Genomic DNA, 12,433 nt, shown 5'->3' with positions numbered 1-12,433 from the left:
AGCACCATTATCTGTAAATTTAATCATTGTATCAATACAGAGAAAATATATACTACAATTACAATTATATAACACAATACACAAATTAAAAAAAATCATAATGTACTAATATAACCACTGATCACAATACAGTAGTTCTCTCTTTAATATTTGTCTGTATTGATCCATTAGTCCAAAAATTTGATTGTACCTAATAAATTATGTCCAAATACAAATTCAGTCATTAGATATTTGCTGACATGATCAAAAAAGACTGTCGGTGCTTTCATGTTCTTACACATTTCATGATAATGGACAATAAAACAGGTGAAAGTACAATAAAGTAGTGTGAAAGTGAAGTATGTATTGTTTATTTTATGGTACTCTTCATTCATTTTGATATATATATATATATATATATATATCTGATGAGCATCTGAGAGTTTGAACAAATAAGTAATAATTTGTTAGCTCATGATTATTTGTTTACTCAAATATTTAATAATCGCTTATTCTTGGGTGTGTAATAAATGGCCCAACAGTGGCTTGACACTCCTGTGTTTCTTATGGTTACATTTTAACTAAACTGCTTATAAAAGGATGAAACTGTTTAAAGTCCATTTTGTGAACAAGAAAGTGAAACATCATGTAAGAAATGTGTTTGTGAATCAGATGAAATGCTGCTGTCTAGAGACTAACACAATGGTTTTAATAAGTTTGAGTCTGATGTTCAGTTAATTGCTGTTGGGAGAGAGGTAGGTTTGAAAGAAAATATTTTTTGATTCATATTCATGCACTTTTAAATCCATATTTGCTTGGTGATATGTATTTTTAAGAACTACTAGAATGTCGGTGCATCTTCAGATACTTTATTTTTAGTAAAACTGTCTTTTGTAGCAATACAGAAATATAATCGAACAGAACTATACTGTGATAATGTATCCAGGAAGATCTAGTTTCATGTTCAAAGACGTCTACATTTAATCTACGTTTATTTATACTGTATATGGTGAATGATTAAACTAATTTAATGTCCAAGTCAGAATGGTAGCAGCTTTATTGATAATTTGTGAGTACAAACATGTTATAACTACTGTTTTGAAATGTTTAATTAGATTTTATCAAAATATTTTCAGAAAGCTGAGGAATGCCATGCCAGGGTGTCTTATACTATCTTTAAAATAGTGGAATCATAAAAAGTTTATTTTTATTTAGTGTTAATTGCTGTTTCACCAGTTTCAGTGGTTCATCATTATACATACCTATTGGTTGGCACTTGTTTTCACCAACTGAATGTATGAGAAGTGATGTACTGGTAAAGGAACTTCACACTACACTTAAAGACACAGATATAGCAATGATTATATTCAGTGTATTCCTGCCTGTACAGATGAGTGTTGTGTCTCAACTAAGAAAGTCCTGAACATTGATAGCTTGATCATTTTTAAGTCTTTCCCTTTTTGATTATTCCTCTTCTATTCCTTCTTGGTTATCCACAGCTCTGACTATAAAATGAGTCTCTGTGAAAAGAGAGAGGAGGAGGAGGATCTTCACACATATAAAGCAGAATCTCCAGAACCCAGCTGTGTGTCTATAAAGAGTGACAGATCGATGAGAAAACCCCCTCATCTCAGTGATGGAGCAGTGACCTCTGACCCTGAGTGAGTACAAACATGATAAACAAGAATGCTAACCAGTGGGAATATGTCCTGTGTATGCATTATGTATTAATTATGTTCATCCATATTATCGCTCCAACCTGTCCTCCAACCAATACGCTCGTATAGGTCATTTGTCCAAATCCCTGAAATACGACCCATCAGAGCGTATACTACAATTGCACCCCTATCAGCAAAAGGTCTTTTTCATATTAATCTTTTGTACTGTTTTATTTGCACTCTGATTTGCGGTTTGTGTAACTCAGTTGGTAGATTATTGCTTTATACCTTGATATGTAATCATACTATCATGGGTTTGAACCCAGAGAACGGACGTGCATGTAAAATGTATATGCTCAATAAATCATAATTAAGCATGATTAAGGGTGGGGTGTGGTATGGTCATTCGAACGAATAAGCCACCTAGTAAAATATGTACGAAATACTGTGAGATCGGTGTAAAAAGTCCACACGTTGCATTTAAATAAACATGCGTTTTGATTGGTAATGACGTAATACGTCATTTCATGACGACAGACGCAATGCGATACTGTCATTATTTTTACGCCCACTAGAGGCCGCTTAACTTTTAAACGTAAATATAGGTCGTAATAAGGTGCTTGCACAAACAATCTATTTGGCCATTTCTTGTTGGAGGACAGGCTCTATCTCTCCCTGAGACATCTGCAATGCATTATTCAGCTACAGCGGGTAGGAAAATATTATCAGTCATGGTGTCAGAATGACCTTTTTTCTACTTGTAAAAAACATTCACATCCACTTAGAACCTGTAATTAATTACATTACATTACGTGCATAATTGTAATATGGTGTTTTGAATTGTTTTGGGAAGAGCACATTCACAACAGGACTAACATTCTGATTGGTCTTTAGCTTAGTTTAAGTTTACTTGTACATTTTTGAGATTTTGTGCTGATGCAAGTTGTGATATTACTATATAATTTCATATGGATATAGAATATGTTTGAGTGAGTTAATGAACCTGATTTTCAAGTGATTTTCACGAGGAAATGCAATTTTACCTTATACAATATTTTAGAATGGGACATAACTAGGAAAATGTATATTGATTACAAAAATGTTCATGATTTATTTATTTTTTATTTTTTTTGATATTTCCATAATTTTCTTTAGACTTTAACATTTCTCATATATCCAAGTTTTACAAGACTTTAGTAACCATGATTCATAATTTAAAACAATGATTCTTAAAGGTAATAAAATAAGAAATATGATGACGCTTTACAGCTTTATTTTTACCTGTATTGGCTTATTTTAAAGCTTGTTTTATTTGAAAACTTTAAGCCATCTTGTGGAGCCCTTAAAATATCATGAAGTAGGCCCTGTCCCCATTTAAGAAACAATGTAGACATAAGTGTAAAATCGTAAGTGTTTTTCTTTTCATATTTTTGTAAACAGTATGTTAAGTGAAATCAGTACTTGCTACACATCTTAACTTTAAATATAAATACTTTAGTTTAAATTCAAATGTTAATTTATTTATTTATATTTTGTTTAATTTGACAGCTGTTCATTCTAGACAGTTGTTGTGATGCTGCCTGCCCAGAAGTGGCACTTCTGTGTGAATGCGAGCACAAAGTTTGTTGTGCTGCAATATTTAAATGATTTTTTCTGTTTAAATATTTTTTCTTTTTTTATTTCTGTAGAGTAGAAAGACATTCTGTGATCAGATCAGTGATGTTCTACCTGGATCACTTTGTCTCCTATTGTCTGACCCTCATGGGGCTGGATAACACAGAAACAGCCTTGGAGAGAGTTAAACACCAACACAAAACCAGCATGAAGAACAAGTATGAGAGCTTATTTGACGGAATCATACGACAAGGGAATCAAACCCTCCTGAACAGGATCTACACACAGCTCTACATCATAGAGGGAGAGAGTGAAAGGGTGAATGAAGAACATGAGGTTTTACAGATGGAGAAAACATCCAGAAAACAAGACACTCCAATCTACTGTAATGACATCTTTAAACCCTTATATGAACCAAAATGTGAGGAGAAAGACAAAATCAGGACAGTCCTTACCAAAGGCATCGCTGGAATTGGAAAAACTGTCTCAGTGCAGAAGTTCATTCTGGACTGGAGCGAGGGAAATGCCAATCAGGATGTAGATTTCATGATTGTGCTTCCATTTCGAGAGCTGAACTTGATTAAAGATCACCAGTACAGTCTTCACAGACTTCTGCTGGACTTTCATCCTGAACTTCAAGAACTGGACACACAGATTTATGAGGAGTGTAAAGTTGTGTTCATCTTTGATGGTCTGGATGAAAGCAGAATTCCACTGATATTTTCAGATGAGGAGAAAGTTCTTGATGTGAATGAGTCTTCATCTGTGGGTGTGTTGATGTCAAACCTCATCAGAGGAGACCTGCTTCCCTCTGCTCTCATCTGGATCACCTCCAGACCAGCAGCAGCCAATCAGATCCCCTCAAAATACATCAACCGTGTAACAGAAATTCAGGGATTCAATGAGTCTCAGAAGGAGGAATATTTCAGGAAGAGAATCAGTGATGAGCATGAAGCCAGCAAAATCATCTCACACATCAGAAGATCAAGAAGCCTCCACATCATGTGTCACATCCCCGTCTTCTGCTGGATCTCATCCACTGTGCTTCAGAACCTCTTGAAACGAGATGAGAGTGCAGAAATCCCTCAAACTCTGACTGAAATGTACATCCACTTCCTGCTGACTCAAATCAACATGAGGAATCAGAAGTATGATGAGAGAGATCCAGAGAAACGCCTGAAGTCCAACAGAGATGTGATTGTGAAACTTGCTGAACTGGCTTTCAATCAGCTGATGAAGGGCAATGTGATGTTCTATGAGGAGGACCTGATTGAGAGCGGCATAGATGTCACTGACGCCTCAGTGTATTCTGGGATGTGCACTGAGATCTTTAAAGAGGAATCTGTGATCAATCAGAGAAAAGTCTACTGCTTCATTCATCTGAGCTTTCAGGAGTTTTTAGCAGCATTCTTTGTTTTTTACTGCCATGTAGTCGAGAATGAGGAATCACTTAAGTTTTTTCTGAATGAAGAATATAAAGTGTACAGTCAGAAGAACTGTCTGTGTGAGCTACTAAAAGCAGCGATTGAAAAATCCTTACAGAGTAAAAATGGACACTTTGATCTCTTCCTGCGGTTCCTGCTGGGCGTCTCACTGGAGTCCAATCAGAGACTCTTACAGGATCTACTGAAACACACAGTGAACAGCTCAGAGACCATCAAGAGAATCACAAAGTACATTAAAGACACAATCAGGAGTGATGATGTTTTTGATTATATGAAACAGGAACAGCTCACATATGAGAGGTGCATCAATCTATTTCTCTGTCTCCTGGAAATGAAGGATCAGACTCTGTACAGAGAGATTCAGGAGTTTGTGAAATCAGAGAATCACTTAGAGAATGTTCTCTTACCATCTCACTACTCAACAATCGCCTACATTATTCAGATATCAGAGGAGATGGTTGATGAATTTGATCCAAGGAAATACAAGGCAGGAGAGTGTGGTATCAAGAGACTAATACCAGCTGTGGTGAACTGCAGAAAAGCTCTGTGAGTATTAATTTATGTGACCTGCAGATACAACTGAATCTGTCTATTTTGAGAAACTTTAAAATTGTAATCCCTCCATCAAATCTTGACAGTCTTTTGCATGCATAATTTAAAGGGAAAGCAAAATCTGCTTGAAGAGAGCAAAGCTTTTTTTTATTTTGTTCAGAATTGCTAAGTGACCCATACCAGACAACATGTTAGACTCACAAGAAGAGTCATTAGCAGTGTGCAGAGTTTTTATAACATTACGTTATGCAGAGACACATGTGACTGCATAGTCTGGAACAGCACAATGTTCGGACTTTAACACATCTGATTTATTACATAACAACAAAAGTTATAGAATCTTCTTTTGGTGTTTAGTAAACAGTATCTGTACTACTTTCTTCTTATTACTCATTCTCTGTGATGGACACATGTTTTTGTACACTGAATAGGTGTGGCTTGTGCTAATGTATTCATCCTTGCATCATAAACCAATGATCCAGCTGTTTTTAGATCCTTTATAATCCTGAAGTATGAGTATGTTTGTATGCTTTTTACACTATGAAGTACAGTCTCTATTTATTAAAAACCAAGACAGCTGATTTCTCGTATGACTACTTCAACATAAAATGATAGACCGGTAAGTTTAATCATGTAATCAAACAGGAATGAAAAAATAAACCCGGCAACAACCTGATCAATAAAATTGAAGAAATCCAGAACACAAGAGTAGTGTCTGTTCAGCAAAAGACAAAGACAATGTTAAACTGTTAAGATGAATGATCAAGAATTGAATCATAAAGTACTTTATTGTGTTATGCACAAAAAAATAACTCACTTTTCCAATCTTAATCAGGAAATGTAATGAAAAGTGAGTTACAATCAGTTTAAATTGATCTGATGTCATTATGAACCTAAGGATCAGTTATAGTCCATTATTTGACACTGTTTGCTGAAATCTACAGTCACAGAAACTTTTATATTACAAAGCAACTGATTCTATACAAAAGTGCAGTAAATGTATGAATTAAATAAGAAAGCAGCAAATATAATAGTAATGCATTATAGTTAAATATAATGTGATCAATACTGTATGTGATCCTGTGTTACAGACTTGCTGACTGTTATCTCACTGCTCAGTGCTGTGAAAGTTTGTCTTCATCTCTACAATCATCAAAATCACTGAGAGAGCTGGATCTGAGTCACAATGACTTGCAGGATTCAGGAGTGAAGCTTCTCTCTAATGGACTGAAGACTTCACACTGTCAACTAAACATACTGAGGTAGGAAAACAGATAAAGGTTCACTTGATTTTGAAATTAAAGTTGCCCTCTGCCTGGCCCTGGTCTATTGGGTGTTTGTAATATTTCAGCACACCCCAGCATGACTTTGGTTTTCTATTTGCTCCAGCTTGTTGTTATAAAGAATGTTTTTAGTTTCTTAAAACCATCTTTTTTTAACTAATTAAAATATCGAAGTACTGAGGAGAGAACTTTTCTGCTATGTTATACATGTTCTACATTTATTGTCTGCTATATGTCAGATTTCTTCATGGGTAAAATGATGCATTAATGCCATTCAGTATTTATATTTTATCAGTATGTGTGTTTTCAGGGATTTTGACTGCAGCACTCTCAGTGCTAATAGAGTCACAGAAACCTGTATGTCATTTGACTAATTAGCTTCTTTTTTCCATTCAATATTCATAGTTCACCTTCTGGTGAATAATATAATATTCGTCGTGTGATCAATATATTGTTGCAGAAAAGGTTATTTTAACTCATTGTCTTCTTTTATCAACCATATTTCATTCTGTGTTATAGACTTGCTGACTGTAATCTATCTGATCAGTGCTGTGAAAGTTTGTCTTCATCTCTGCAATCATCAAGCTCCTCACTGAGAGAGCTGGACCTGAGTCGCAACAACATGCAGGATTCAGGTGTGGAGGTTCTGTCTGATGGATTGAAGAGTTCACACTGTCAACTCAACATACTGAGGTTTGTAGGAAATTTTTTATTCTGAAAGTGAACCAGTCTTCATCAGTGATTTTTCACCCAAAAATTGCCATACAATAGGCTAACAGTCAGTGGAGTCCAAAAGTTTCAAGCTCCAAAAAGGACCAAAAGATAGTGGAAAATGCCAGTGGTTTAATCCAATTGTTCTATATGGAAACTATCACTTTATATGATGAATAGTGCCAAATTTAAGTGTTTTTTCACTCTTGGATCAAAACATTATAAAGGGTCATGACATGAGGAATCAAATTGTCTTTGATCTTGTGACATACTGTATAGGAGAAGATTTCACTACAAAAAAAACAAACTTAAATTTTATCCTCATGGTACGCAGAGCTTTTGTTGAAACCATGCTGCCTCCACAAACAACACAATGACTACTTTACCTTTCAATTTTGAAATCCACTCAGTAGCAGTGAGCAGTGAGGTGACAAGGAGAGACATTAAATGACTTTAGCCAATCATTTATACATTTACTGACCATTCCTAAAAAAGACATAGCCCCAAACTGCACATTTATGATGGAATGGCAAAATGAAGTTGGAAATAATCATGTTTATCATTTATCATCATATTTAAGATGATAAAAATAGATATGTCATGACCTTTTAATTGTTTTTCAGTGTACAAGTGACGCAGACTGATTTGCTTGGCCATTGCATCATTTTCAGCATCTTGTACCATGTGCTTTACTGTCAGGTTAAAAAGAATTTACATTCCATTTTCACATGTTTTGACAGTCCTGCCAGCCACTCTGAACTAATTAAATAAACAGTTAATATCAGGAATTGCTTGTTTTGGAAAGATACATTAGGATAATTGTACTTTGTTTAGACTGTCAAGCTGTAGTCTCACTGCTCAGTGCTGTGAAAGTTTGTCTTCATCTCTACAATCATCAAACTCACTGAGAGAGCTGGACCTGAGTAATAATGACCTACAAGATTCAGGAGTGAAGCTGCTCTCTTATTGGCTGAAGAATTCACACTGTCAGCTCAACATACTAAGGTAAAAAAAAACTTATAAGGCTCATGTGGTTATGAAATTTAATATGCCCTCTGCTCTGCTCCGACCATGTGTCTGAATACTTGCTCTGAATTGTTATTAATAACACCTTTTGTTTATTTATTTTTTCTATTTTTTAGTTTCTCTGAAAATATCGAAAGTTGTGAAGAGTGGAGATGAACAGAAATTGTTACTAATAAGGGTGTAAAAGACTGTAGTTGATTTTTCCCCCCTCATATTGTTTTAGAATTTTGAATATTTAATGTCTTTGTTTAATTTTGGTGATGGGACAATGACACTATCTGTGACTCAAAAACCATAATATGATCCAAACCTCTGAGATCAGTTACTGAGAGCAGTTCATTTCCTGTGATCTTCTGTGGATCATATGATTAAAAGCAGAGTTACTGTGTGAATAATTTTAAGATGATCTCTGGTCCCAGATGATGTGATGTTGAGTGTTTGTCTATGTGTTTGTAGATTATCTGGCTGTATGGTGACAGAGGAAGGCTGTTGTTTTCTGGCTTCAGCTCTGAGTTCAAACCCCTCACACCTGAGAGAGCTGGATCTGAGCTACAATCACCCAGGACAATCATTAGTCAAGCTGCTTTCTGATCCAAACTACAGACTGGAGAAACTCAAGTATGTTTGGCAATGACAATCATCCTTTCATGTGTGTGCTTTAAAGTCAACGATGACTCGTATATAAATCAATCCCTGCATGCAGCACATATATACACTTAAGATGATCAACAGCTGCTTGCAACCCATAACAGTAGCATTTGAGAGACAAAACAGATCTTCTAGCATTTACAAAGAGTCAAATGAAAAGCTTATTGTATCTCCATGTTTATCCTCAACCACTAGATAAGAAAAATATGAGCATGAACAACAGCATTTCTGAACTGCCATCTAGAGCAGGGATCCTCAAATCTGGACCTTGAGATCCACTTTCCTGCAGAGTTTAGCGCTAACCCTAATCAAACACACCTGAGCATGCTAATCAGTGTCAATCAATGTCTTTGGGATCATTCGAAAATTGCAGACAGGTGACTTTAATCAGGGTTGGAGCTAAACTCTGCAGTGCATTGGACCTCCAGGGTAAGATTTGAGGAAGGGGGATCTAGAGTATTAGGCTGCTTATCTAAAATAAATGGCTCCTAAATGTTTTTTATTCTGGATCTCTGCAGACGAAAGCATGAGATAAAGTGAATTTTTTATTGAATTTGTGCGTTTTGTTTTTAAGAAAGCAGTTGAATGGTCCTATTTTAACAATTTAGTGCATGTGCACTTAGGGGGCATCCGAATCCACTTTTGCGAGCAAATAAGTAGCCTAATTCTGATACATGTGATGACTATCCTTTATTATGACATGTAATTTGTATATTCATGTAGCCCACACAATTTTAATATTCTATTGTTTATATTTAAAAATATTTCTGTGCTGCTACGCTTTGTGTAATAAGCAAAATGAATGCATGTTGTGGACCCAGCCAGAGGTGCATTTTCTACTATCATGCTCTTTAAATAATAAAAAAATTGCACCTTTGATTTTAGACTTTAGAACAGGTTTGAGTTGGTCTATGGGGAAGTCTATTTTCATTTTCTCAAAATAGCAACACACCAACAATGTGCATGAACACACCTCTTTTTTAGATTAGCACACAAATTGAGCGCACAAATGGGCACAAATGCATTTGCTATTTAAACAATGAGCCGCAGGATGGGAAAATGAGAACTGCGTCAGGTTGAAACTAGAAAAAAACTTTGCCCCATGCCTTGCACCGCATTGCTCCGAGTGTATGATAGAGCCCTAAGTGTGTTCTGACTGATGTTTATTTTTGTTTTAGTGTGGATCATGGAGGAGAGATCAGGATTACAAAAGGACTACGGAAATGTAGGTCATGCATATACAATTTTTTATCATATTGATATTTAACTATAATATATTGCTATACCCCAACCCTACACCTACTGTACCACTACAACTGAACCCTGACAGAAACCTTTTGAAACATTAGCTTTAATTAAATAATTTTTAAAACACGTTATTAAATGTTTTGTATTAAGTGGACTTTTACAATCTCTCTTTTTGTGTTCAGATGCATGTGTTCTCACACTTGATTTAAACACAGCAAACACTCTTCTTGCTCTGTCTGAGAGGAATAGAAAAGTGACATGTGAGAGAGAGAAGCAGCCGTATCCTGATCATCCAGAGAGATTTGATGACTGTCTTCAGGTTCTGTGTAGAGAGAGTCTGACTGGACGCTGTTACTGGGAAGCTGAATGGAGTGGCGGGGGGGTTTATATGTCAATGATATATAAAGAAATTAGCAAGAAAGGGAATGGCTATTTTAGGTTTATACGCAATGAAAAGTCCTGGAGTCTGAACTGTACTCCTGAAGTATTCATTGTCCATCACAGTAATATTGACAGTAACACATTTGTCTCTTCACATCAGTCTAAGAGAGTAGGAGTGTATCTGGACTGGCCGGCTGGCACTCTGTCCTTCTACAGTGTCTCTAACACACACACACTTACACACTTACACACATTCAACACCACATTCACTGAACCCCTCTATGCTGGATTTGGTTTTTTTTATTCTGGTAGTAGTTCCGTGTCTCTGTGTGAGATTAAACAGCCTCCAGTAAGAAACAACTGAGACAAAGTTGAGTGAAAGAAACACTCATATTATCCCTTTAACTCACAAAGATGTAAATTCTTGCTCTCTTCTGATCTTAATTTCACAAGACTTCAGTCTAAACTTTTGTCTATTACCATTTTATTTTATTATTTGTTATTTCACAGTTTCACACTGTTAACAGACATAAATCTATTTCCTTATCACTCTTTTGTATAATATAGCATATCAATTGTATTTTTATTGGTTTTGTATGTTTCCACATAACTTCACATCAAATAATGTATGGTACTGTGAGTGCAGTTTATGTAAGCTCTGATTCAGTATATTTTGTTTGATATAATAATTCAATCATTTCAGATATTTTTTTTATTAATATATGATTTCCAAAACAATTTATGATTATCCAAATATGTAATGTCATACACTCCTAATGTAAAGAAAAAGAAAAAACACATTTCTTATTGCCTGTCACTCAATGTGTTACATACAGTTATTATAAACTTTGACATTACCTGATTTCATTAAATAAAATGTTTTCATATCTAGTGATATTGACAATAAGAGAGACACAGCTGTAACCTAAAAGTATTTTTATTTTTATTAACCTTGTTCTGCCAACAGTAATAGTATCACTTTAAAACTATTTGCACTAATAGTTGTCTATAATGCTTTTTTATAAATTATAAATTTTGACCAGTAATTGGATGGTTGTTGTTGTTGTTGTTTTTGGTATTTCAAGTTCAAATGAGTGTACAGTATGATTATCTCACTAACACAGGTCTCTTTCACCCCTTATTGAAATTTACTCTAATATAAGACACAATATTCACTAAATACCTGTTAATCACTGTTTTGTTCGTATCATAGTGAGTAATGTTCCAGTATTCTAATTGTTGCAGTTATAAGAACTAACATTTATGTTAATCTATCCAATTTTTATATATAATTATTTAGCAAATTTAGGCTACATGTTTGAATGCCTGTCTCTGTCACCCGCTTGTTGAAATGGATCTAGTGCTTCATTGTATGCGAGCACTGCAGGTCTAAACACCAATATCTGTAATCTGTTGGTTTATATTGTGTATATTGTAGGACTATTCAAATCAAAATAACTTATATATATATATATATATATATATATATATATATATATATATATATATATATATATATATATATATATATAAAACTTACTGCTGAAATGGCGTTTAAATATTCGAAATGGGCCTTCGAAGTAAAACGGGGTTCTGTGTGTGTGCGCGCACGCATAGTTCTTCTGCACGTGCACATCACTACCAGCAGATGTCAGTCATGCAATGAATGTGAATCTGACACGTTGCCTTTAATTTAATAATAATCCAAAATTAATGTTTAATGTGTAATTTAAACTGACTTTAAATTAATACTGAAGATTCAAAATGTGTTGATGTTCTGTCAAATGCATGAGATTAACATGTTAACATGAACTAATCATCACTTGCTCTAGTAAAAAAAAATAAATAAATAAATATATATATATATATATATATATATATATATATT

The 12,433-nt window shown here is 34.7% G+C and overlaps 1 protein-coding gene across 3 annotated transcripts; it reads left to right on the top strand.

The window, feature by feature from the left end:
* The first annotated feature begins 610 nt into the window (after positions 1-610).
* On the top strand, positions 611-12,015 carry LOC127933374 (NACHT, LRR and PYD domains-containing protein 3-like). Of its 3 annotated transcripts, XM_052530343.1 has the most exons (9): positions 611-734; positions 1,479-1,640; positions 3,326-5,242; positions 6,340-6,510; positions 7,051-7,224; positions 8,077-8,247; positions 8,725-8,886; positions 10,095-10,141; positions 10,347-12,015. In XM_052530343.1, exons 2-9 carry the CDS (start codon positions 1,492-1,494, stop codon positions 10,907-10,909), a joined length of 3,354 nt encoding a protein of 1,117 aa, XP_052386303.1. In that variant the 5' UTR covers positions 611-734; positions 1,479-1,491; the 3' UTR covers positions 10,910-12,015. The 3 variants fall into 3 exon arrangements, with proteins under 3 accessions (XP_052386303.1, XP_052386304.1, XP_052386305.1); XM_052530344.1 differs by lacking the exon at positions 8,077-8,247; XM_052530345.1 differs by lacking the exon at positions 611-734 and having other exon boundaries at positions 1,496-1,640; positions 3,331-5,242.
* Positions 12,016-12,433: the final 418 nt, after the last annotated feature.

The sequence above is a fragment of the Carassius gibelio genome, chromosome A17 (genome assembly GCF_023724105.1).
Source record: "Carassius gibelio isolate Cgi1373 ecotype wild population from Czech Republic chromosome A17, carGib1.2-hapl.c, whole genome shotgun sequence".
NCBI lineage: Eukaryota > Metazoa > Chordata > Actinopteri > Cypriniformes > Cyprinidae > Carassius > Carassius gibelio.
This window is presented reverse-complemented; position numbering and strand designations above follow the sequence as displayed.